At 45.5% G+C, this 25,400-nt stretch overlaps 1 protein-coding gene across 1 annotated transcript; it reads left to right on the forward strand.

Moving 5' to 3' along the window:
* The first annotated feature begins 38 nt into the window (after positions 1-38).
* On the forward strand, positions 39-25,400 carry FAM161A (FAM161 centrosomal protein A). The gene is made up of 6 exons (XM_066594520.1): positions 39-250; positions 5,183-5,403; positions 9,969-11,141; positions 12,954-13,053; positions 15,489-15,643; positions 24,928-25,400. The coding sequence occupies exons 1-6, from the start codon at positions 110-112 to the stop codon at positions 25,061-25,063; spliced, it is 1,926 nt and encodes a 641-aa protein (XP_066450617.1). The 5' UTR covers positions 39-109; the 3' UTR covers positions 25,064-25,400.

Consider the following 25,400-nt stretch of genomic DNA (forward strand, 5'->3'; position numbering starts at 1 on the left):
CTGCCTCTGCTTTGTTTCCTCTGATCCGCTTGTCCGCTTTCTGACCCCTCGCGGGTGCCGTAGCGTCGGCGGTTGCCAGGCAGCGGTGCATGCACTCGGCGCAGTACTTATGGCGACCTCTCATCAGGACTCCGTGCTGGCTACTTCTTGTGTCCATACCCCGGTGAACCCCCGCACCCGGGCTCCGCTTACCCTGTACGAGAGGCAGGAGGAGGAGAAGCTGCGGGTCTCCAAGGAGCTGCCAGGAGGGGTGAGAGAGGGGCATACAGTGTGCCCCAATCTGGGCGGGGCTTGTGTTATCCCTATATATGGGGCCATTTTTTAAAAATAGTTAATTAAGCATATTAAAGGGAAGCTGTCAGTTGTATTTAGCGCTACCATTATACGGCCGGCTTCACACGCACGGATGTGTGAGCGCAATACGCAGCGAACAGAACCCGTTGCGTTCAATGGCTTCGTTTACATGCGTGTATTTTGCGTGCGCATTCTGGCCCCGCAAAAACAACACGCTCCATCTCTCTGCGTATTTGCACGCCATTGTCCTCATAGGAGTCAAGGGGGGTTCGCAAATGTGCGCAATACGCAAGGAGATGTGTGAAAGGCTGATGAATTCTGCTGGAAATAAACACGTGGAACTTATGAGCCATTTTAATTGGTGAGTTTGTTTGCCGCGCGCAAATGAATGTGCCCTGCGGATGGAAGAAGTACGGTAAAATAGGCCCATGCGTGCGCAAAAAAGCTCTGTTCATAGCCAAAAAAAAAACAAAACAATACTGTTGTAGACAAAAAAAAAATAATAATAATACATCACCTGGGAACCGCTGTCATCTCCGGCGCGTCTTCTTGCAGCTGCTGTCACTCTTCTTCTCCTTGTCTTCTGGTAGGGGATTTAAGGGCTGAGCGCTGTGGACAAATCAGAGGCAGCGCTCATTCAATGAATGACAGCTCTGAGCTGCCTCTGATTGGCCACAGCGCTCAGTCAATCAGAGGAAGCGCTTTCAGGGGGCGAGGATTTTTAAATCCCCGGCTGAAAGACAAGGGGGAAGAAGAGTGCCGGTACCTACAAGAAGACGCGCCAAATATAAGTCGTGTCCCCCCCCCCCCCTGCATATATTTATATGCCACAACACTTCTGCTCAATTCAACCCAAACAACCAATCGCTGTGAATCAGCCAACCCAAACAACCAATCGCTGTGAATCAGCCAACCCAAGCAACCAATCGCTGTGAATCAGCCAACCCAAGCAACCAATCGCTGTGAATCAGCCAACCCAAGCAACCAATCGCTGTGAATCAGCCAACCCAAGCAACCAATCGCTGTGAATCAGCCTACCCAAACAACCAATCGCTGTGAATCAGCCAACCCAAGCAACCAATCGCTGTGAATCAGCCTACCCAAGCAACCAATCGTTGTGAATCAGCCAACCCAAGCAACCAATCGTTGTGAATCAGCCAACCCAAGCAACCAATCGTTGTGAATCAGCCAACCCAAGCAACCAATCGTTGTGAATCAGCCAACCCAAGCAACCAATCGTTGTGAATCAGCCAACCCAAGCAACCAATCGTTGTGAATCAGCCAACCCAAACAACCAATCGATGTGAATCAGCCAACCCAAACAACCAGTGCAAAAGTATAGTGGTGCAGCAGCACTCAGCAAAAATACACCACAGGCAGGTGCGAGGTGTGGACAGGAAAGGGTGCAAGCTCACCAGGTTTCAAAGCTTCCAGAACCAAACAGTCCGTCTCCAATAATAAGGATAAGAGCAGCACAACCAATCGTCCCGAAAATATCCTACTTCTTTTTAATCCATACACAGAAAAGGGCAGCAACGTTTCAGCTCCAGCTTGAAAAAGGTTGTGAATCGAGCAGAAGAGTTGTGGAATATAGATATATGCCCCCCCCCCTCCCCCCTCCTGAAAATCCTTGCCACGGACGGTCCCCCAATAGCAGAGCGCTTCGAGTACCTCCTATCCATTTCAATGGGGCTGGCACTACTGTCACTGGCCTCATTGGCATGAATAGGCGAGATCGCAAAAAGAATGGACATGCTGCGATTTTTAACGCTGCATCGCAAGCGTTCAACCATCGCACATGTGCATGGAGCCATTTGAAGCCATTGGTTTCATAATTTTGCGATTTCTCACAGCATTGAAAAATCGTGCGATTCCCTCGCCAGTGTGAAGCTACCCTGATGGATACCAAAAAAAAGCGTATGTCAAGCTGAAGCACATGGAAAGTGACTGTCCGTCTTTTTTTTTTTACAGATCCATTTATTTCTATGGGGTGTCCGTTTTTACATTTGTATTCCGTTTCATGAAGTTTGTCACTAGACAAAACAGTGCAGTCTGCAGCGCTTTTTTTTTTTTTGTCCGTTGAGGCTAATTTCTCATGGGCGAGTGCGATATCACGGCCCAATAACGTGCTCGCTAACATGTGATTTTGTTGTGTATGTGAGGCGTTATTGTATCACTTCGGGGAAATGGCGTTCAATGGGGAAACCTCACATCACATCGTACCGCATGCACTTAGCACGTGGCGCGATGCCGCCGCCGACCCTATTGGAAACAATAGAAGATGCTATGCGAGGGCACGCCCATAGATGGAAAGTGCCGCGTTTTGTTTCCGTTTTTTTTGGTTTATATTATTTTATATTAAAAAAAGTATTTCAAATTGCTGTTCTTTTTTTTTTTTTTTTTTTTTTAATCAAAAAAATGAAATCCAAGCAGAGCGGAGGCGAACCGAAACAAGCTGAGAAGATAAGAGGCCCATTGAAATCAGTTGAGATTTTACAGGATGTATTTTTTCCCAGTTTTTCTGCTCCTAGGGCTCATTCATACGAGCGTAAATACGCCGTGTACTACGCTCACATTATTTGCGTGTAATACGCTGTGAATGGAACCATTGATTGTGCGATTACGTAAAAAAATACGCAACCTGTACTATTTTTGTGCTGTGATGCACAGTAAGAGTCCTTTGAAATTAATGGGTGCGCGTAACTATGTAGTAAATACGCAGGAACCCTGCGTACACATGCGCCAAATCAATGGGATTTGGAGGGTTTTTATGCACGTAGATATGCTGTGTATGTGCGCGCATAAAAAGACTGCCGATAGTCAGGAAAACGCAACGCTGCCGTGTAATTTGGCCCGTAGATATGCTGCGTGTTTGCAGAACTAAATCCGCCTACTCCTGTATGAAATAGAAAACTGAATGCAGATGTGAGCATAAACGAATACTTTCTTCCACATTTTGTTATGTTGTGGCCATCTGCAAATTAAAGTTTTCCCATCATTCTGCACTCAGTACCCCATAATGACAACATGACAACAGAATGATAGAAATCTTTGTAGATTGTTTTAAAACCCAAAAACCTAACATTTACATAAGTATTCACACCCTGTACTCAGTGCTTAGCTGAAGCACCTTTGGCAGTGATTACAGCCTCCAGTCCTCTTAGTTATGATGTCACAAGTTGGAACACCTGATTTGGGGGTTTTCTGCTATTCTTCTCTGCAGATCCTCTAAAGCTCTGTCAGGTTGGATGGGGGCCATCTGTGGACAGCCTTTTGCAGGCCTCACCAGAGATGTTTGATTGGGTTCAAGTCTGGGCTCTGGCTGGGCCATTCAAAGACATTCACAGAGTTGTCCGTTATCCACTCCAGTGTTGTCTTGGCTGTGTGCTTAGGGTCATTATCTTGTTGGAAGCTAAACCTTCTGCTCAGCCTGAGGTTTTGATTACGAATATCTCTGTACTTTGCTTCATTCAGCTTTCAATCAACCCTGGACAGTCTGCCCATGTCAGCTGCTGAAAAACATGATGCTGCCACCACTATGCTTGACTGTAGGCATGGTATTGGGCAGGTGATGAGCGGCAGCTGGTTTCCTCCAGACATAACAGTTAGAAATCAGGCCAAAAACTTCAATCTTGGTTTCATCGGATTAGAGAATCTTGTTTCTCACAGTCTGAGAGTCCTTTAGGCGCTTTTTGTCAAACTCCAGACAGGCTTTCCTATGTCTTTTACTGTGGAGAGGCTTCTTTCTGACCACTCTGCCATAATTGGTGGAGGCTGCAGTGATGGTTGACCTCCTGGATGGTCTCTCCCATCTGCACAGAGGATTATTAGAGCTTGTCCACAGTGACCATTGGGCTCTTGGTCACCTCTCTTACCAAGGCCCTTCTCACCCCGATTACTTAGTTTGGTGGGTCGGCAGCTCTAGGAAGAGTCCTGCCTGTTCCAAAGTTCTTCCATTTAAGGCCTTATGTCGACGGGCAGATTTGATTTGCAGAATCCACATGGGGCACCTGCAGTTCAAGTTGCCTATAGGGAAACAAGGGCATCCACCCTTCAATTTACACATGTGGATTTGTTTTCCGGATTCCGCATACGGAAAACAAATCGCAGCATGCTCCATTTAAGTGCGGTTCCCGCAAGGACGGCTTCCATTGAAGTCAATGGAAGCCATCCATTCAGCTGCAGCCTACCACATGCACAATCCGACCCACCCATGGACATGAGGCCTAAGAATTATGGAGGCCACTGGGCTTTTGGGAACTTTCAGTATAGCAGAAATTTTTGTAGCCTTCTCCAGATCTGTGCCTCCACACAATCCTATCTCTGAGCTCTACAGGCAGTTCTTTCCTCCTCATGGCTTGGTTTTGGCTCTGATATGCATTGTGAGCTGTGAGACGTCAAATATACAAAGGTGTGTCTTCCAAATTATGTCCAATCAACTGAATTTACAATAGGTGATTCCAGTCAAGGTGTAGAAACATCTCAAAGATGATCAAGAAGAATGGACCAGAGCTAAATTTCAAGTTTCATACCAAAGCGTGTGAATACTCATGTCAACGCCAAATATTATTTTTAAATAAAATCAAAGATTTCTAACATTCTGTTTCCACTTTGTCATCATGGGGTACTGAGTGCAGAATGATGGGGAAAACTTGTGTTTTTTTAAATTTGCACAGGCCACAACATAACAAAATGTAAAGCAAGTGAAAAGTTCTTTAGGCTTTCCAAATGCAGCGTAACCTAATAATCAATGACCCAATACTATATGCCTTGTATTCTACTACATATTACGCTATGAAGTCTGAGTGTAGCATTTCCAGCCCTTCTTCTCTTCCTCATGAACTACTTCTGGTGTTTACGCCAACATTTAAATTGTTGTGTTTAACAGGATGATCTTGACTCCTATTCTGATACTGAAGAAGCACAATCTTGCAAAGACTGGATCCTGGACATCTCGAAAATCCATTCCCCAGACAATGAGTATTACATTCAGCTAGAGAGGTTAAAGAATCCCCATGTACTAAACATGGCAGAACTGGAGAAGATGTACAACAATAAACTACATCTGCGTGGAGTCCAGAAGACACAACTAGCCAAGACCGATTACTGGTACGTTGCTAATCATAAGTAGCATGTTACTGTACAACGAGGAAAAAACGAGGAAAAAAAGGGGGGTTTGGTACAGTGTTAGCCAATAGAGTAAAGTGTGATTGTGCTCAGTGAGAGAAACCAAGTAATCTTGTAGATATGATACCTTTTAATGGCTAACAAAAATACATGATGTTACTGCGAGCTTTCAGGTCTTTTATCGATTCTTCCTCAGGCTAGAAAAGATCACACAGGCGCATTATGCCGTTATATAGTATATACTTGAATTACTTTTTGCAAGTAGAAGCTATTGGATAATAAAGATCAGTAAAGGGAACTCCAGCTCTCCCAGGGGTGTTAACACAGTCTTCGGACTGCTGGGACCACCACCAGTCTCAAGAATGGGGTCTCCTATGCAGGATACATTTAGTAAATGCCAGCAGTCTGTCCATACTTTGCAATATAAAGCAGATGACCTGGAAAATAGACTAAGGAGAAATAATTTGCGACTGGTGGGGGTTCCAGAAAAGGTGGAAGGATTGTATCTGAGAGCATGTGCTGAGGGATGGCTGAAACCAACTATTGGGAAAGATACTTTACTTTGCTGTGGACAGGGCTCCTAGAGTTCCTGTTAAAGCACCTCCACCAGGTGCCACGCCGGGAACTGATAAAACTACTGCAATATAAAGATCGGGATACTAACGGATGCTGTTTCAAGGTATTAAGAGAAGGTTACGGGTTTACAGCTGCCTTATGGCCCTTTTACACATCTGAAAGTCGTTGCAATGACTGCACAAACGCTGACATCACCGCTAAGGTTGTCGGCGCTCGTGCAGAGCCTTTACACTGAAAGACTTATCGCAGATTGTGAGATAGGTGGGAGGTTCATGGGTAGTGCTTCTTGGTATGTGTGACCTTATTGAGCCTCGTGTGGCGCAGAGTGTAAGCTCTCGCTCACGACCTGAAGGTTGCAAGTTTAATCCCTGCATGTTTCAGGGAGCTGGCTCAAGGTTGACTCAGCCTTCCATTCTTCCGAGGTCGGTAAAATGAGTACCCAGCTTGGTGGGGGGTAATAAATAAAAAATTATCTGAAAGCGCTGCGGAATAAGTTGGCTATACAAATAACAAGATTTATTGGAGTTACCCATGTCCCCTAGGTGATTAGCGCCCTAAGCGATATGATATGTATGTATGAGACTGAGTGGTGGTTTTTCTCTCTTCTCCACTTCTAACATGCAATGCAAGCGGTGTCTCAAATTGTATTGAATAAATAATGAATATCATTTACCATGGTACAAGAGGTTAACATAATTTTGTGGAATGTGCGGGGTATGGGGGATAAAACTAAAAGACTGTCTTTTCGTCTGTTCAACATTTTCAACCAGCTATTGTTTGTCTATTGGAAACACATTTAACAATGAATGCTGTTCACTTGCTTCACTATTCGGTATGGTTACATTCATTTATTCTGTGTACTCAGGTCATTCGCGAAGAGTAAGTGCACTGATTCATAAAAGTATCTCTTTTAGATGTGAGTCATCTTTTATAGATACTATGGGGAGATTTATTTGTCTTAAACGTATTATTGTGCAAAAGAAACATTCTTTAATGGCAATATACATCACCCCCCAGCCCTCCGCTTCATATTCCAGTGAATGTATTAAGAAGGTGATGGAATTTGTAGCTATATCTTCTGCTGTTCCCATGGTAATTGTGGACAATTTCAATAAAGGCCCTATTGTGGCTTCTTCTTCCCCAACTGCTTCACACATTTATTAATGGCATTAGGTTTATGTGATCTGTGGAGGTTGAGGATTCTAGTCATTATATACAGAAGATTAGCTTACATAAGTCTAAGTATTGGGATGTCATTGAGGCCCTTCAGCGACGAGCAAGCATATGTATATTCTCCCACTAGGGGCAAGAGTAAGAATAAATGGTTATATTTTGGGATGCATGGTGTTGGAGAGGGGAACAAGGCAGGGGTGTACCCTGTCATCTCTTTGACTTGGGATTCGATCCTCTGGCTGGTTTGATAGGGCAATCCCCTGACCTAGTTTGATTGCAGTATGGAGAAATTAGCAACATATCTCACTATATGCAGATGATCTGTTGCATATGGAGGGATGTGAGTAGATCAATGAGTCCTATTATGTCCATTTTTGACTATATTTAGAAGGCTGTCGGGTCTTACTATTAACTGGGGGAAATCTGTAATTCTTCTTTTAGATCCCTTGCCAGTAGACTATTCATTGGAATACACACCATTACAAATAGTGAAGGAATTCAAATATTTGGGACTTGTGGTATCTTCTAAGCCTCAAAACTATATTTCCGTTAGTTTGCTTCCAATGGTACAAAAGTTTGAGAATAAGGTCAAGGTCTGGAATTGTCTCCAATGGTTGATAATTGGCTGGGAAAATGGTTCTGATGCCACAACTGCTTTATATACTTCAAAATGCTGTGGTTTGAATTGCATCACAATATTTTCTTAGACTCCATACAATATTTAGGAGTTTATTATGGCGTAAAAAACCTCCTAGGATTAAATTGGAGACCTTGCGAAGAGATAATCCGTTTGGAGGGTCGGCAATTCCAAAAGTTGGGATATATTTCTTGGCATCTCAGTTGCAACAGTTGAAGGGGTAGGGAGAAAGAAATGGCGTGGGGTTGAATGGCAGATAGTTTTCTAAAATGACAGGTTGTAGCCCCCTAAAATGGTATGTGAGAGAGGGATGAAAGGAGGGAAAAAAGGAACTATATACGACAATGTAATTATTAAATTCTGGAATAAATTTAAGCAGATTTTGCAGCTAAATAGACTTACTGTACGTATACTCCCCCCCCCCCCCCCCCCTTCCCCCTCGGGGAGCCTGAACTTGTCAGAGTTTTTTTTAAGGTGGAGGGACTTTTACCAAGAGAGGGGTAATCTTTTTGGAACAGATACATTCTGGGGATCTTTTTAAAGTTTTGAACAATTTAGAGAGCTTGATGATCCCCATAGTACTTTTTTCCTGTTTCTTCTGTTACGACATGTGTTTGCTGCTCAGGCCTGGTCAGTATGTATGCTTATGGATCAACACCCTTTGGTGAATTTGCTTGTGTGTTCTGGAGCTATGAAGGATGTAGCGAGTCCCGTGTGGCACGGACTGCTAAGGCAGCAAAAATGCAGTCCTAAAGGTTGCGGGTTCCATCCCCGCTTGGTTCAGGTAGTCGGCTCAAGGTTGACTTAGCCTTCCATCCTTCCGAGGTTGGTAAAATGAGGACTCAAATTGCTGGGGCGGTAGTAAATAAATTAACAGGAAAGCAATGCACAATAAGTAAGAAAAAATATATATCTTGTTGATATTGGTTTTAATCCCAGAATTTGTATAGTGGGTTTTGTTGATGGGCATACTCTTTTGGGAATTCAGAGTGTTATTTCCGGTGCAGAAGCTGATTAATGCCCCTTGGATGCAGCACACCCCCAACCTCTCCCTGACAGGAGATTTTGTCACAATGATCTAAGGAGTAGAGATGAGCGAGCACGCTCGGATAAGGCGGTTACTCGAGCGAATATCACTCTTCTCGAGTAACTGCATTCTCGTCCGAGAAGGCTCGAGGGGGCGAGCAGGGGGGAGAGAGAGATCCCCCCCCCGCTGCCCTCCCCGAGCCTGCTCGGACGAGAATGCAGTAACTCGAGAAGAGCGATGCTCGCTCAAGTAACTGCTTTATCTGAGCGTGCTCGTTCATCTCTAATAAGGAGTTATATCAAAAAAGAGGCCAACATGCGATATCCCCGCGGATGTGAGACGTTTTTATATCCAAAGCGCCTTGCATCACTTCAGGGAAGTACCGTTCCTCCGTCGTGGCTGTCAGCTGCAGTGGAGGTTTGTGGACTTTCCCTCATTGTTTTCAATGGGGAAAGCTCACATCGCACCGCATGCACCTAGCACATGGTGCGATGCTGCCGCTAGCCCCATTGAATACAATGGGCGATGCGAGGGCACACCCAAAGATAGGACATGCCGCAATGCAGGAAAAAGATGTTCATGTATATGACCCCATTCAAAAGAATGGGGTTCACATTCATTCGAGACTGGTGTGTGTCGCATCGCACAAATTTCACGCAATTTTCTCGTCCGTGTGAAAACTGCCTTAGTTTGAGAAAATTTGGGGAAGATGGTCTGATATATAACGGATAGTTCATATTGAGTGCTGCTTGCATTGAGGTATTGTAGAAAAATGGATGGGATTTGGAGTGGGTGAGGGGGAGAGGTGAGAAGGTGGAGAAGAGTTAGGTTATTAGTTTTTTTTTGGGGGGGGAGATTATGATTTGTTTAAATAGTTATGATTAATTGCATATTATGCTTATGCATCTATAAATGTATGTTAAGGGTTAAAATTTAAAATGGCCAGATCAAGGTGACTTTCTTCTAATACGTATGGGCAACCTTAGATGTAGCACAGAGTTAACAGTATTTCTGATATTCTTTTCTCAGGCAGTATTTTCTGTTTTGTCCATCTGGTAGTTTTTTGTTTTTATTTTAGTTGTGTGACACTTTTTATCAAGTAAAGTGGTATTTATATAATTTCTTAATTTATAGGTCCGAGTGGGAGCAGAACTCTTCACAGCCCACTGAATGCGAGTGCTGCTTTCTAGAACATAATGTCAGCTCTTCTGGCTTATCAGAGTCATCCCTGGATGAACTGTCTGATGGAGAAGATGACGGTGACACAAATGATTCTGTATCTGCCAGAGAGAAAATTGGTCGAATGTGGAATGAATTTACAGTTGAAGATTATATCAAGAAAACTGGTTTTAGGAAACTGCAATCAAAACGTAAGGCTGACAAAAGTAAATGTACAGAATGGTCACACAGAGTGACTATCCCACAGCCCTTTGAAATGACAATTAGAGAGTCCAAGAAAAAGGAGATGAATGCCAAGTCCAAAACAGAAATCGAGATGGAGAACAATTTGTTGAAGAAGAGACTTGAGGAAGAAGCAGAATGTCAAAAGAAATTTCGAGCAAACCCTGTGCCCGCTTCAGTTTATCTTCCTCTGTTCCAGGAGATAATGGAAAGAAATGAGGAGAGACGGAATTTTGTGAAAGAGAGAAGCAAGGAGATACTTCTAGCATCTCAACAACCCTTCTTGTTTACTGAGAGAGAAGAGCGCAAGAAACTTGAGCGGAAGATGGAACTGACTGATCTTCCAGATTCGGTCCATAGCTGTAAGCATTTTAAAGCCAAGCCAGTCCCAAAATCTATTTATGGAACCTCTGTTAACGAAAGGCTAAAAGAAGAATTATTATATAGGCAGATTAGGATACATATGAGATCTGAAGAACTTCTGCGCAACTCTTCCTATCCTACCAGCACACTGGCCTGTAAGACTAACTCAAGTAGAAGTAGAATAACAAGGTGTCAAGAACCTAAAAAGGAACAAAGTCATAGACCAAAAATCAATATGCAGATTCCTAATTTTAAAGTTATACATGAAAATCACAAGAAACTCCTGTTAAAAAATAAGGACACAAAACATGTAACTATCTGTGACCCCTTTCATTTACGTACCTCCTACATTCCATCAGACAAGGGCAAAATCCTAAAGGACATGGAAACAGATGAAGAAACACTCAAGGAGACTCGTTGGCCTTATAAATCTCCCAGAAACCAGTCATGGAAAAATTCTGCAGGGTTATCTCCACGTGAAGAGGCTCCGGTTATCACTCCAAGATCCACAGAGTCTTCTAAAAGGAGAGAGCATGCTATTAGGTAACTCTAGTGAATACAGCCTTATTACATAACTTATGGTCCTCATTCAGTCCACGCACCCTTAGTAGAATACATTCCCATTACCCTCCCTTTATTAGAGTAGTTGTAAGGATCTCCCTCCTTAGAGTCCTCCTCCCTTTGTGGTCCAATTTTAGATATCCCATCAATTTTCAGTCCACTTGTATTCCCACCCAGGAAGTCCATTGAAGACAAATTGAAACAGGAAAAGGAGGAGAAAAAGACACAAATAAGGAGGAGGGAGAAGGAAAAAAACCTGAAGAAACATATAAGTAGAAAAGCTAAAGCGATTCACCCTAATGAAACCTCAGAGTCACATAGTAAATTAAAAGAATTGAGGTAATAATTCCTAGACAGTATAAATATCTTTATGCCAAAGTTCTTAGATTACCTGAGAAAGTAGACTAGATTAGAAAATAAGTTAACAAAAAACATGGGTTTCTGTTTTATGCAAAGCTTTTACATTATATGTTGAAAAGTTACTTTCTAATCTACTTCTGTGCCCCCATGAAGTCATTTTTCATTGCTCCTAAAGCAGAAAATGAAGTAACTTTACAAATAGTCTTGAGGAAAAAAATCTGTTATTTTGTGTCTACAGCTCCTATGCATCCCTGTTGTAACACATTATAATCAAATTCATTGTGGTCAAATCCTGTAGTCCTCCTCTCTTCCATCTGTCCTCTACTTCTTGATAACCTTCTAAATGTATCTACGCAAGGAGTAGTGGACGGATGAAAGAGTGTATGACTACAGAGGGTCAGACTACGTAGGGTTGTTTGTAGTCTGTTACCATAGAGACACTTAGGTCTGCATAGACAAAAACCAATAATATATTTTTAATTAAGACCTATTAAAAAGTTGCTGTTTTTCTTTTTGGTTCCATTGCAGCAATAATAAAAGATGCACATAGCCTTTAAAATTCTTTACTTCCCTTTCAAGTTCTCCGCTGTCTGTCAGTAGGTGAAAACATTGTTTGCATCCAAAATATAAAACCTTGTACAGACTTAAGTCCTCATTCACATTCCTTGAAAACCCGCTTGTGATTTCCGTCTTCGAATCATCTCCCACTATAATCTACGGGGTCCATTTGGCTTCCAACATTTTCCCAAATGAAATAGTGCAGCATGGTGTACAATTTCATCTGGGACTTCATAACGGATCAGCTTCAGAGGGTTTGCCTCAGGCACAGATGTGAACAGAGCCTTTTGTTTGGCTGGTTGTCTATACATGGTGCAGCATCATGGATGGGCAGCTGCCTGACATAAAGCTCGGGTGCAGCATTTGTGTTGTGTTCTCATAATTACCCGAATGGCTTCCACTGTAGATCTGTGCAATATGTAACGACATCCTGCAATAAAATGTCTAAGCTTCAGAAGTATTGCAGGTTCACTATTACGTCCTTCATACACATTAGAGAAAAGTTGTCTGAACCCTCAAATCTTGACGGGACGAAACGACAAGCTTTTGTGTACGGAGGCCTCCTGACTCTCCCTGATGGGTAATGTTGGGGGATAGAAGGATCAGGAACGTTGAATTTCAACACCTAATCCCTTTGCTCTCTCGGGAGATAAGCTGCCACCAGAACAGTCTGCTTACTCTCCTCTGCTCATGGATTACACATGACTGTTTGGTTGAACCGCAAACTCATGTGTATGGGGGAATTGGGAGAAATGGCTGTCAGCTGAATAAGAAATCTATAACTAGGAACCTCATGGTAGATTCTCTGAAGTACAAGAACACCTTCCCTTGTGATATTCTTTGATACATAAACATTATTTTGCCACTTTATAACAGGAAAAGTGCAAAACGGAGGACAAAAGAGTACATGCAAGAGCTAGGTGCAATGAAAGAAAGGGTCTCGCAGACGCCGCTCTTATTGGAGAGGGCTACTCAGGTTTGTACAAAGTAGGTTTTTCTCTTTTAGATAGCCTTGTGTACCTTGTCATCCTAAGAAAATCAAAAAGAAGAGAAAATCCATAGTAAGTCATCATAATAAAGGGGTTATTATCTTTCATTTATCTATGTTATCCATATACAACCCCATTCAAGTGAATAGCGCTGGACTGCAATATCGTACTCAACATAAATTCTGCACATTTTAACTCCTTGAGAAGGCAGCCATTTTTCTGTTTACTCCTCATCACTTTCAGAATATTGGCAGCCATGTTTTATTTAAAGAGTAGCCACGTGTGGCGAAGAGTGTTAAGGCAGAAGAAATGCAGTCCTAAGCGCTTGCTCATGACCTGAAGGTTGCGGGTTTAATCCCCGTGTAGTTCAGATAGTCGGCTCAAGGTTGACTCAGACTTCCATCCTTCCGAGGTCGGTAAAATGAGTACCCAGCTTGCTGGGGGGGTGAACGATTTCCAGAGTAAGGCAATGGCAAACCACCCATAAAAACAGACTGCCAGGATGTGACGTCACTCTAGGTCAGTCATGACGCGGTGCGTGTACCAGGGTCCTTTTCCTTTACCTTTTATTTAAAGAGTAACTGTACTTTTTAAAAACGTTTGACATGTCAGAGCAACACGTTAAAGGGGTTGTCCCGCGAAACAAAGTGGGGGTATACACTTCTGTATGGCCATATTAATGCACTTTGTAATGTACATTGTGCATTAATTATGAGCCATACAGAAGTTATTCACTTACCTGTTCCGTTGCTAGCGTCCTCGTCTCCATGGTGCCGTCTAATTTTCAGCGTCTAATCGCCCGATTAGACGCGCTTGCGCAGTCCGGTCTTCTTCCTTTCTGAAGAGCGGCTTCTCGTAGCTCCGCCCCATCACGTGTGCCGATTCCAGCCAATCAGGAGGCTGGAATCGGCAATGGACCGCATGGTGCACCGTGGGTGAAGATCCCGGCGGCCATCTTACTTAGGTAAGTAAGAAGTCGCCGGAGCGCGGGGATTCGGGTAAGTACTGGCCGTTTTTTTTAATTTTTTTATTCCTGCATCGGGTTTGTCTCGCGCCGAACGGGGGGGGCTATTGAAAAAAAAAAAAACCCCCGTTTCGGCGCGGGACAACCCCTTTAACAGTTTTGATCAGTGGGGGTCCCTCTGTAAGACCTCTTCTGATCACTAGAACTAGGGGCTCTGTGCTCCTTTGGCTGTCTTCACTGCCTGTTGGCTTCACTCGGTCTATAGAAGATCTTCATAGACCTCCTATGAGTCCATCTTCAGCAGCTGAGAGGAGCCAACAGCCACAGTATTCAGGTGAGAGCTGCTGCTCCCTCGTTCTAGTGATCGTTGAGAGTCTCAGCGCAGCGGAACCTCCACTGATCAAAACTTTTGACATGTCAAATGTTTGTAAAAAGTGCATTTACTGTTTAAATCTTTTTGCATCTTTTGTCTGCCATGACCTTTTTTGCCCCAAAAAGAATTGATAAAAAATGAGGTTTGCATTAAACTCCACTCTGCAGAAATTGTACTGTGTGATAAAGGGGTAAAGCCTTTGTGGTATGCCCCAAAATCTTACTATGGCCTAAGCAAGGGCTTTCTCAAACTGTGACATGGGTCTTGCTTGTGAAGCACACCTAATTGTTGGTGAGGTGCAATTGGTACAGATCTAGCTATAGCAGCTTTTTTTTTTTACTATTGACCTTTGTACAGAAGCAAAATAAAAGTAACTATAGTCAGCTATATTTTTAATTTCGAGTCAAGAAGGGTATCATTTCTCCTTAAAGAGAGAGCAGCTAGGAGGTGAATGAGATGGCTTATAAGGCCATGCAAGCTCCTCTGGGAAATATATGCTAATTAGGAAGATTGAACAATACCTCTGCAGCGCCACCTATTGGAGGGCAGCATTCTTGCAAATCAATGTCTGATCCTTTATACATGGGCTATGACCATAGGTGGTGAATCTTCAGTTGGAGAAGATATGACTAAGCTACAGGGGTCATTTATAGTAGCATGAATTTAAAAAAACAATTAAAGGGGTTGTCCAGTTAGAAATTGGCTCTTTAAAATTTAGATCCTAAAGAGTTAGAACAATAAAACAAATAGTACTTACCCATGATCAGCCTCGGCAATCCAGCACTGCAGCCCCACGATTCCCCCGGTATGTGAAAGCCAGGTGACCGCTGCATGCCAATCAGAGGCGGCAACGTAACCAGTTGATCTCCTGGCATCAGTGTTCACATCCTGAGCACCATGATGCCAGGCGTTTGGAACAGTGACACTAAGGCCTCTGATTGGCATGCCGCGGTCACCCAACTTTTATCGTCAACACAGACTGAGAGAATCGCGAGGCTGCAGCGCTGGATCGGCAGTGATTTATGGATTCAGATCATTTTAATGGTTTCCAAACTTTATATTGAGCACATTTTTTCACTTTACAGTTAAATGCTCGTCTGTGTGCTGAGAAGCATTACTCTAATGTGCTCCGAGATCTCGGTTTACGTGATGACTTTGTGTCAATGAAAGGGCAAACGGCAGCTCTCCAAGACGCGGAGCGTACAACGAAGGACGCATTCAGCTCCGATGATGAAGAGAGGTAATTTGTTTTTTAGGGCTTATGCACACCACAGATCCCTGGGCACAGAGGCCATCATTCTCCTTAGTGCAGAGCAATGCTTCTATGGGAATATACCTCCAAATATCCGGTATCAGATGGAATATGCAAATAAAAAAAACTGTGAGGTTCTGACGAAAAACAGTATGCTTCTTTATGGAATTGGAACAATACAGAAGTATAGTACAATCACTATGTGTCTCTATTACAGCGCAGGTTAATAACACTGCTGTGTGCATGAGGCCTTTATCATAGGATATAGTTACAAGTCCGTAAGGGAAAAAGTACTCAAGTTCGTGAGAACTGGAAATACCTGATATTGAAAGTATAAATTCTGCACATCTTAACCCCTTGAGGATGCAGCTTCTTTTTTTTTTCTTTAAGGTTTTGTTTTGTTTTCTCCTTCTCGCTTTCAGAAAATGTTACGCTTTTTAGTTTTCCATTAACACTAGCTGTCTGAGGTCTTGTTTTTTGCAGGGCGAGTCGTATTTTTCAATGGTAGTGTTTAATGTACTATATAATATACTGAAAATCATAAAAAATATTCAAAGTGAAGTAAAAATGAAACGCAAAATTTACGGTGCACATACTGCTGGAAAAATGCTTAGTTTACTCTGCAGAGAAGTGCGATTACGATGATACCAAATTTTATATATATTTTTTTGTTTTATTACTTTAACCCCTAAATGCTATGCGGACTAAAAAAAATGCAAAAATCAGTTATAAAACAATTTTATTAGAGATGAGCGAACGTGTTATTCCGAGCTTGATATTCGTGCGAATATTAGGGTGTTCGGGATGTTCGTTATTCGTAACGAACACCATGCGGTGTTCTGGTTACTTTCACTTCCTTCCCTGAGACGTTAGCGCGCTTTTCTGGCCAATTGAAAGACAGGGAAGGCATTACAACTTCCCCCTGCGTCGTTTAAGCCCTATACCACCCCCCTGCTGTGAGTGGCTGGCGAGATCAGGTGTTCGCCTAATATAAAAGTCGGCCCCTCCCGCGGCTCGCCTCAGATGCCTGGTGAGTTAGATGAGGGACAGTGCTGTTTGTACCGGAGCTGCTGTAGGGAAAGAATTGGTAGTTAGTGTAGGCTTCAAGACCCCCCAAAGGTCCTTATTAGGGCCACTGATAGCTGTGTGTTGGCTGCTGTTAGCAGTGGCAAATTTTTTTCCCCTCAAAATCGGCTCTGCAGAGCGTTGCACCCGGCATTAGGGAGAGAAGTGCTGCATAGGCAGGGAGAGTGTTAGGAGTGAGTGTAGCCTTCAAGAACCTCAACGGTCCTTTCTAGGGCCATATTTAACCGTGTGCAGTACTGTCCAGGCTGCTGTTAGCTGTGCTGCATTTTTTTTTGCTTCTCAAAATCGCCTCTGCAGAGCATTGCACCCTCCATTGATACTGCAGGGAAAGAATTGTATAGGCAGGGCCACAACACAGTTATTATTCATTGAATATACGCAGTGCTGCCTTTTGGTGCCAAAAAACGGAAAATAATTCTATTTGTCCTGCCTCTGTCCGTCCTAACGCCGCTGGACACGTGTCGGCTGCGTGTGCAACCTGTAAAAATCAGACGCACCCAGCTACGTTTTACTCCTGGCTTTGCCATTTGCTTTCCTTAATTGGGAAAAAAAATACCTGCTCTGCCACAGTTAATAACTCTGCTACCCTCACGTTCTGTGACACATTAGCAGGAAAACAGCACAGTTATTAAACTTCTCATGTTCATAGAATATACGCAGTGCTGCCTTTTGGTGGAAAAAAACTGAAAACAAATCTATTTGTCCAGCCTCTGTCCGCCCTAAGGGCTGTGGACACGTGTGAGCTGCGTGAACAACGTTGAAAAATCAGACGCACCCAGCTACGCTTTACTGCTGGCTTCGCCATTTGCTTTCCTTAATTGGGAAAAAAATACCTGCTCTGCCAGAGTTATAATAACTCTGCTACCCTCACGTTCTGTGACACATTAGCAGGGACACAGCACAGTTATTAAACTTAGATTATTCATTCACTAGAGGCAGTGGGGCCTTTCGTTTTCCAAAAAGGGAAAAATTATATTTGGCCTGCAGTCTTGCGCCAATTTATTTCCTGCCTGTGAAATCAAATCACTGGTAATACAGCATGCTGAGGGGTAGGGGTAGGCCTAGAGGACGTGGACGCGGCCGAGGACGCGGAGGGCCAAGTCAGGGTGTGGGCACAGGCCGAGCTCCTGATCCCGGTGTGTCGCAGCCGACTGCTGCGCGATTAGGAGAGAGGCACGTTTCTGGCGTCCCCACATTCATCGCCCAATTAATGGGTCCACGCGGGAGACGGTTATTAGAAAATGAGCAGTGTGAGCAGGTCCTGTCCTGGATGGCAGAAAGTGCTTCGAGCAACCTATCGTCAACACGCAGTTCTGCGCCGTCCACTGCTGCAAATCCGAATCCTCTGTCTGCTGCTCCTCCTTCCTCCCAGCCTCCTCACTCCACTACAATGACACCTGCTCAGGAGCGGGAACACTCCCAGGAACTGTTCTCGGGCCCCTGCTCAGATTGGGCAGCAGCGGTTCCTCTCCCACCAGAGGAGTTTATAGTCACTGATGCCCAACCATTCGAAAGTTCCCGGGGTCCGGGGGATGAGGCTGGGGACTTCCGCCAACTGTCTCAAGAACTTTCTGTGGGTGAGGAGGACGATGACGATCAGACACAGTTGTCTTGCAGTGAGGTAGTAGTAAGGGCAGTAAGTCCGAGGGAGCAGCGCACAGAGGATTCGGAGGAAGAGCAGCAGGACGATGAGGTGACTGACCCCACCTGGTGTGCAACGCTTACTCAGGAGGACAGGTCTTCAGAGGGGGAGTCAAGGGCATCAGCAGGGCAGGTTGCAAGAGGCAGTGCGGTGGCCAGGGGTAGAGGCAGGGCCAGACCGAATAATCCACCAAGTGTTTCCCAAAGCGCCCCCTCGCACCATGCCACCCTGCAGAGGCCGAGGTGCTCTAAGGTCTGGCAGTTTTTCACAGAGACGCCTGACGACCGACGAACAGTGGTGTGCAACCTTTGTTGCGCAAAGCTCAGCCGGGGAGCCAACACCAACAGCCTCACCACCACCACCATGCGCAGGCATATGATGGCCAAGCACCCCACAAGGTGGGACGAAGGCCGTTCAGCGCCTCCGGTTTGCACCCCTGCCTCTCCCCCTGTGCCCCAACCTGCCACTGAGATGCAACCCCCCTCTCAGGACACAGGCACTACCGCCTCATGGCCTGCACCCACACCCTCATCTCCGCTGTCCTCGGCCCCATCCAGCAGTGTAGTTCAGCGCACCGTCCAGCCGTCGCTTGCGCAAGTGTTCGAGCGCAAGCGCAAGTACGCCGCCACGCACCCGCACGCTCAAACGTTAACCGTCCGCATCGCAAAATTCATCAGCCTTGAGATGCTGCCGTATAGGGTTGTGGAAACGGAGTCCTTCAAAAGTATCATGGAGGCGGCGGCCCCGCGCTACTCAGTTCCCAGTCGCCACTACTTTTCCCGATGTGCCGTCCCAGCCCTGCACGACCACGTCTCCCGCAACATTGTACGTGCCCTCACCAACGCGGTTACTGCCACGGTCCACTTAACTACGGACACGTGGACAAGCACAGGCGGGCAGGGCCACTACATCTCCCTGACGGCACATTGGGTGAATTTAGTGGAGGCTGGGACAGAGTCAGAGCCTGGGACCGCTCACGTCCTACCCACCCCCAGAATTGCGGGCCCCAGCTCGGTGCTGGTATCTGCGGCGGTGTATGCTTCCTCCACTAAAGCACCCTCCTCCTCCTCCTCCTCCTCTGTCTCGCAATCAAGATGTGTTAGCAGCAGCATGTCGCCAGCAGTCGGTGTCGCGCGGTGTGGCAGCACAGCGGTGGGCAAGCGTCAGCAGGCTGTGCTGAAACTACTCAGCTTAGGCGATAAGAGGCACACGGCCCACGAACTGCTGCAGGGTCTGACACAGCAGACCGACCGCTGGCTTGCGCCGCTGAGCCTCCAACCGGGCATGGTCGTGTGTGACAACGGCCGTAACCTGGTGGCGGCTCTGCAGCTCGGCAGCCTCACGCACGTGCCATGCCTGGCCCACGTCTTTAATTTGGTGGTTCAGCGCTTTCTGAAAAGCTACCCACGCTTGTCAGACCTGCTCGGAAAGGCGCGCCGGCTCTGCGCACATTTCCGCAAGTCCCACACGGACGCTGCCACCCTGCGCACCCTGCAACATCACTTTAAGCTGCCAGTGCACCGACTGCTGTGCGACGTGCCCACACGGTGGAACTCTACGCTCCACATGTTGGCCAGGCTCTATGAACAACGGAGAGCTATAGTCGAATACCAACTCCAACATGGGCGGCGCAGTGGGAGTCAGCCTCCTCAATTCCTTTCAGAAGAGTGGGCCTGGTTGGCAGACATCTGCCATGTCCTTGGTAATTTTGAGGAGTCTACCCAGGTGGTGAGCGGCGATGCTGCAATCATTAGCGTCACCATTCCTCTGCTATGCATCTTGAGAAATTCCCTGCAAACCATAAAGGCAGCTGCTTTGCGCTCGGAAACGGGGGCGGGGGAAGACAGTATGCCGCTGGATAGTCAGGGCACCCTCCTGTCTATTTCTCAGCGCGTACAGGAGGAGGAGGAGGAGCATGAGGAGGATGAGGAGGAGGGGGAAGAGACAGCTTGGGCCGCTGCTGACGGTACACCGGCTGATTGCCTGTCATCCTTTCAGCGTGTATGGCCTGAGGAGGAGGAGGAGGAGGAGGAGGAGGAGGAGGATCCTGAAAGTGATCTTCCTAGTGAAGACAGCCATGTGTTGCGTACAGGTACCCTGGCACACATGGCTGACTTCATGTTAGGATGCCTTTCTCGTGACCCTCGCGTTGCACGCATTCTGGCCACGACGGATTACTGGGTGTACACACTGCTCGATCCACGGTATAAGGAGAACCTGCCCACTCTGATTCCCGAAGAGGAAAGGGGTTCGAGAGTGTTGCTATACCACAGGACCCTTGCGGACAAGCTGATGGTAAAATTCCCAGCCGACAGCGCTAGTGGCAGAAGGCGCAGTACCGAGGGCAAGGTAGCAGGGGATGTGCGTAGATCGAGCAGCATGTACATCCCAGGCAGTGCAACAGTCTTTAAGGGCCTGGCCAGCTTTATGGCTCCCCACCAAGACTGTGTCACCGCTCCCCAGTCACGGCTGAGTCGGCGGGAGCACTGTAAAAGGATGGTGAGGGAGTACATAGCGGATCGCACGACCATCCTTGGTGACGCCTCTGCCCCCTACAACTACTGGGTGTCGAAGCTGGACACGTGGCCTGAACTAGCGCTGTATGCCCTTGAGGTGCTTGCTTGTCCTGCGGCTAGCGTCTTGTCGGAAAGGGTGTTTAGTGCGGCTGGGGGAATCATCACAGATAAGCGTAGCCGCTTGTCAACCGACAGTGCCGACAGGCTAACACTCATCAAGATGAACAAAGGCTGGATTTCCCCAGACTTCTCTTCTCCACCAGCGGACAGCAGCGATACGTAAGCAATACGTATTCTGCACCCGCGGATGGAAGCTACGTTCTCTCTCACCATCCAAAACGGGGACATTTCTGCTTCATCAATCTGTGTCTAATATTCCTCCTCCTCCTCCTGCTCCTCCTCCTGAAACCTCACGTAATCACGCTGAACGGGCAATTTTTCTTAGGGCCACAAGGCTCACTCAAATAATTTTTCTGAACAATTTTTATAAGTTTCAATGCGCTTAAAAGCGTTGGAACTTTAACTTGAACCAATTTTTCGTTACACTGGGCTGCCTCCAGGCCTAGTTAGTTACCACTTAAGCCACATTAACCAAAGCGATTAATGGGTTTCACCTGCCCTCTTGGCTGGCCATGGCCAATTTTTGGGATGTACATTAGTACTGTTGATACAGCAATTTTTGTGGGCCCTCGCCTACAGTGTAATCAAATTAATTTTTAGCCCACCTGCATTACAGCTGACGTTACCTCAGCTGTGTTGGGCAATGCAATGGGATATTTTTGTGTACCGCCGGTGGGTTCCAGGGAGCCACCCATGCTGTAGGTGCACACGGAGTTTTTAATACATCTGTCCACTTGTAAAGAACCCCAGTCTGACTGGGGCATGCAGTGTGGGCCGAAGCCCACCTGTATTACGCACGACATTACTACCTCAGCTGTGTTGGGCAATGCAATGGGATATTTCTATGTACCGCCGGTGGCTTCCTGGCACCCACCCAGGCAGTGGGTCCACAGGGAGTGTAACCTACATGTGTCCACTTGTAAAGAACCCCAGTCAGACTGGGGCATGCAGTGTGGGCCGAAGCCCACCTGTATTACGCACGACATTACTACCTCAGCTGTGTTGGGCAATGCAATGGGATATTTCTATGTACCGCCGGTGGGTTCCAGGGAGCCACCCATGCTGTAGGTGCACACGGAGTTTTTAATACATCTGTACACTTGTAAAGAACCCCAGTCTGACTGGGGCATGCAGTGTGGGCCGAAGCCCACCTGTATTACGCACGACATTACTACCTCAGCTGTGTTGGGCAATGCAATGGGATATTTTTATGTACCGCCGGTGGGTTCCAGGGAGCCACCCATGCTGTCGGTCCACAGGGACTTCACAATAGGGAGTTGTACCTGCCTGTGTCTATGAATTAAAAAACGCGGTCTGACTGGGGCATGCAGACACCTTGACAGAATGAATAGTGTGTGGCACATAGGTTCCCCATTGCTATGCCTACGTGTGCAGCTCCTGATGGCGGTGGCACAGGATTCTATTTCTCATTGCTTCTGTACAGCATTGTGGGCTATCGCCCCGCCCCTTTTAAAGAGGGTCGCTGCCTAGCCGTGCCAACCCTCTGCAGTGTGTGCCTGCGGTTCCTCCTCATGGCAGACGCACTTCTAAATAGACATGAGTGTGGCGTGGCATGAGGGCAGCTGAAGGCTGCGCAGGGACACTTTGGTGTGCGCTGTGGGGGGGAGGGGGGGCGGTTGGTCAGCATGTAACCCAGGAGAAGTGGCAGCGGAGTGTCATGCAGGCAGTGATTGTGCTTTGTTGTAGCTAGTGTGGTGCTTAGCAAAGGTATGCCATGCTAATGAGGGCTTTTCAGAAGTAAAAGTTGTTGGGAGGGGGGGGGGGCCCACTCTTGCCGGTATTGTGGCTTAATAGTGGGACCTGTGAACTTGAGATGCAGCCCAACATGTAGCCCCTCGCCTGCCCTATCCGTTTCTGTGTCATTCCCATCACTTTCTTGAATTGCCCAGATTTTCACACATGAAAACCTTAGCGAGCATCGGCGAAATACAAAAATGCTCTGGTCGCCCATTGACTTCAATGGGGTTCGTTGTTCGAAACGAACCCTCGAACATCGCGGGAAGTTCGTTCCGAATAACGAACACCCGAACATTTTGGTGTTCGCTCATCTCTAAATTTTATTAATTATCAAAAAATAAAGCTTTAAAAAAAAAACCTTTTGCAGTATTTTATAATAAAAAAAATCTAAATGAAAAAAAAAAACGCCAAAATAGATTTGGTATTGCTGCATCGATGAAACTCTGATCCATAAAGTAATACATTATTCACCCCACACGCAGAACATCATCAGAGAAAAAAAATCAGCAATAAAAAATGTAGTAAAAAACAAAAAGTATCAAAGTTGCTTGTACTCCATAATGGTAAAAATAGAAATTACAGGACATCCAACAAAAAATGCGCCATGCATAACTATATCAACAGAAAAATAAAAAAGTTGTGGCTGTCAGAAGATTGCAGCGGAAAATAATTTTATTTTTCACCAAGGATATTTTTATATTTTAAAAGTAGTACAGCAAAAAAAAAAAAAATCTATATATATTTGGTATCATTGTCATACTGACCCACAGAATAAATATCATTTCATTTTCGCTGCAGTGTAGACTGTGAAAACAAGACAAACACACACACCTAAAGATGGCGGAGGTTTTTTTTCCAGTTTATTCGACTTTAGAATTTTTTTACGTTTTTCAGTACATTATATGCTACAATAAATAGTATCATTGAAAAGTACAACTCTCCCTGCAAAAAACAAGCCCTCAGACAGCTACATGAATGGATAAATAAGTTATGATCTCATTTTTTTTTAAAGTGGGGGAGAAAAACAAAAAGTGGGGAGGTGGAGAGGCCGCGTATTTAAGGGGTTTAAAAAAATCTTCTAAAAAAAACAAACATTTTTTGTCTCCATGTTCTGATCACCATGACTTGTTATTTTTTCATTGATGCAGCTGTCTTAAGGCTTTTTTTTTTTTTTTTTATTAATTTTTTTTTTCGTGGCGCCAGGGTGACCAAAAAAGAGCAATTCTGACGTTGTGTATACTTTTTTCTAACTGCGTTTACATTGCAGTATAAGGCCCCCTGCAAACGGGTGGAAATTCTGTGGCGGGATTTCCCGCAGAATTTCCACCCCTCGACGCCTGCATAGGATTGCATTGCAAAACGCAATCCTATGCAGACTGCCGCGATTTGTCCGTGTGAAAATACACACGGAAAACAAATCGCGACATGCTCTATTTATGTGCTGGTCTCGCAGAGGCACGCACAGAAATGTCTCTCCCGACGCCCCGGCTCCGCTCTGCGCATGAGCCTGCTGGCTGGCAGCCGGCACATCAAAGATTCGGAGCCGCGGGAGAAGTGAGTGCCGCACTGGTTTCTGCAGGTGCCCGGGTCGGGTCTCACTGTAAGAATTCTCGCAGCGGGATCCGACCCGGCTGTCTGCAGGTGGCCCAAATAATGCATTTTTTTAACAGATTAGACTTTTATACACACTGCAATATAAAATGTTTATTTTATTTATTCGGTATTGCAGTACGCTGTACTGGATTGCTGTAGGAATTCAATTAAGTTGTGCCACAGGCTGTAAGATAGACTTTCAGGGACACAGCAGGAGTTTGATCTAAGGTGCTTTTATATGGCTCGATCTGAGCCAGATGATAGGAACCAATTGACATTGATTCTTCTTTGTGTCCTTCACATAGACTAACTCGGATGGAATTGGGGGCAAACTATCATTCATACAATTGTTTGTTCCCATACATTTTCATAATTGTTGGTTCATACAGCAAGATGCCCTGCTTACAAAGATCTGATCAGCCTACAAATGAGCGTTTGCTCAGTTGTGGGCTGATCACTGCCCTGCTTACACAAACTGCCTTTAACACGGTAAGCCGCTACATATCTTGTTCAGATTGCATGAGGCCCTGTACACCAAGGTCTTCTTATCTTCAAAGGACCTCTGAAGGAACATTGGAAATTGAGGATTTACAGGAAGATGGTGAAGATGATGAAATCCAGAGAAATCCATCTGAGGATGAGGAGTATGGAGAGTACAGTCCTGATGAAGACCACATTGAAGAGGAGATGTAGTTATTACTTGGTGCATCGCTTCTTACCAAACTGTTTTGTGTTGATTGCTCCATAAACATTTAGTCATGAGTGGTAAATCCGATGGGATCACATGGTGAATGGCTTGTATAACGCCACATAGTACAATGGTTAACCACTGACCAGAAATGACTGAATTCGGCAACTGTTGGTAAATGTTGCAGGTGATATGAAGTACTTTCACTATTCTTGTATAGAAAAAGCATCATATGGCCATAGACAGAAAAGAGCATTATTCCTCAACTTCTTCTTCAGGTCCTTTTACATAGACTGATTATCAGGCCCGAATGTTCCTTCGACCATTGGGCCGTATAAAGGC

This window comes from Eleutherodactylus coqui, chromosome 3 (genome assembly GCF_035609145.1).
Source record: "Eleutherodactylus coqui strain aEleCoq1 chromosome 3, aEleCoq1.hap1, whole genome shotgun sequence".
NCBI lineage: Eukaryota > Metazoa > Chordata > Amphibia > Anura > Eleutherodactylidae > Eleutherodactylus > Eleutherodactylus coqui.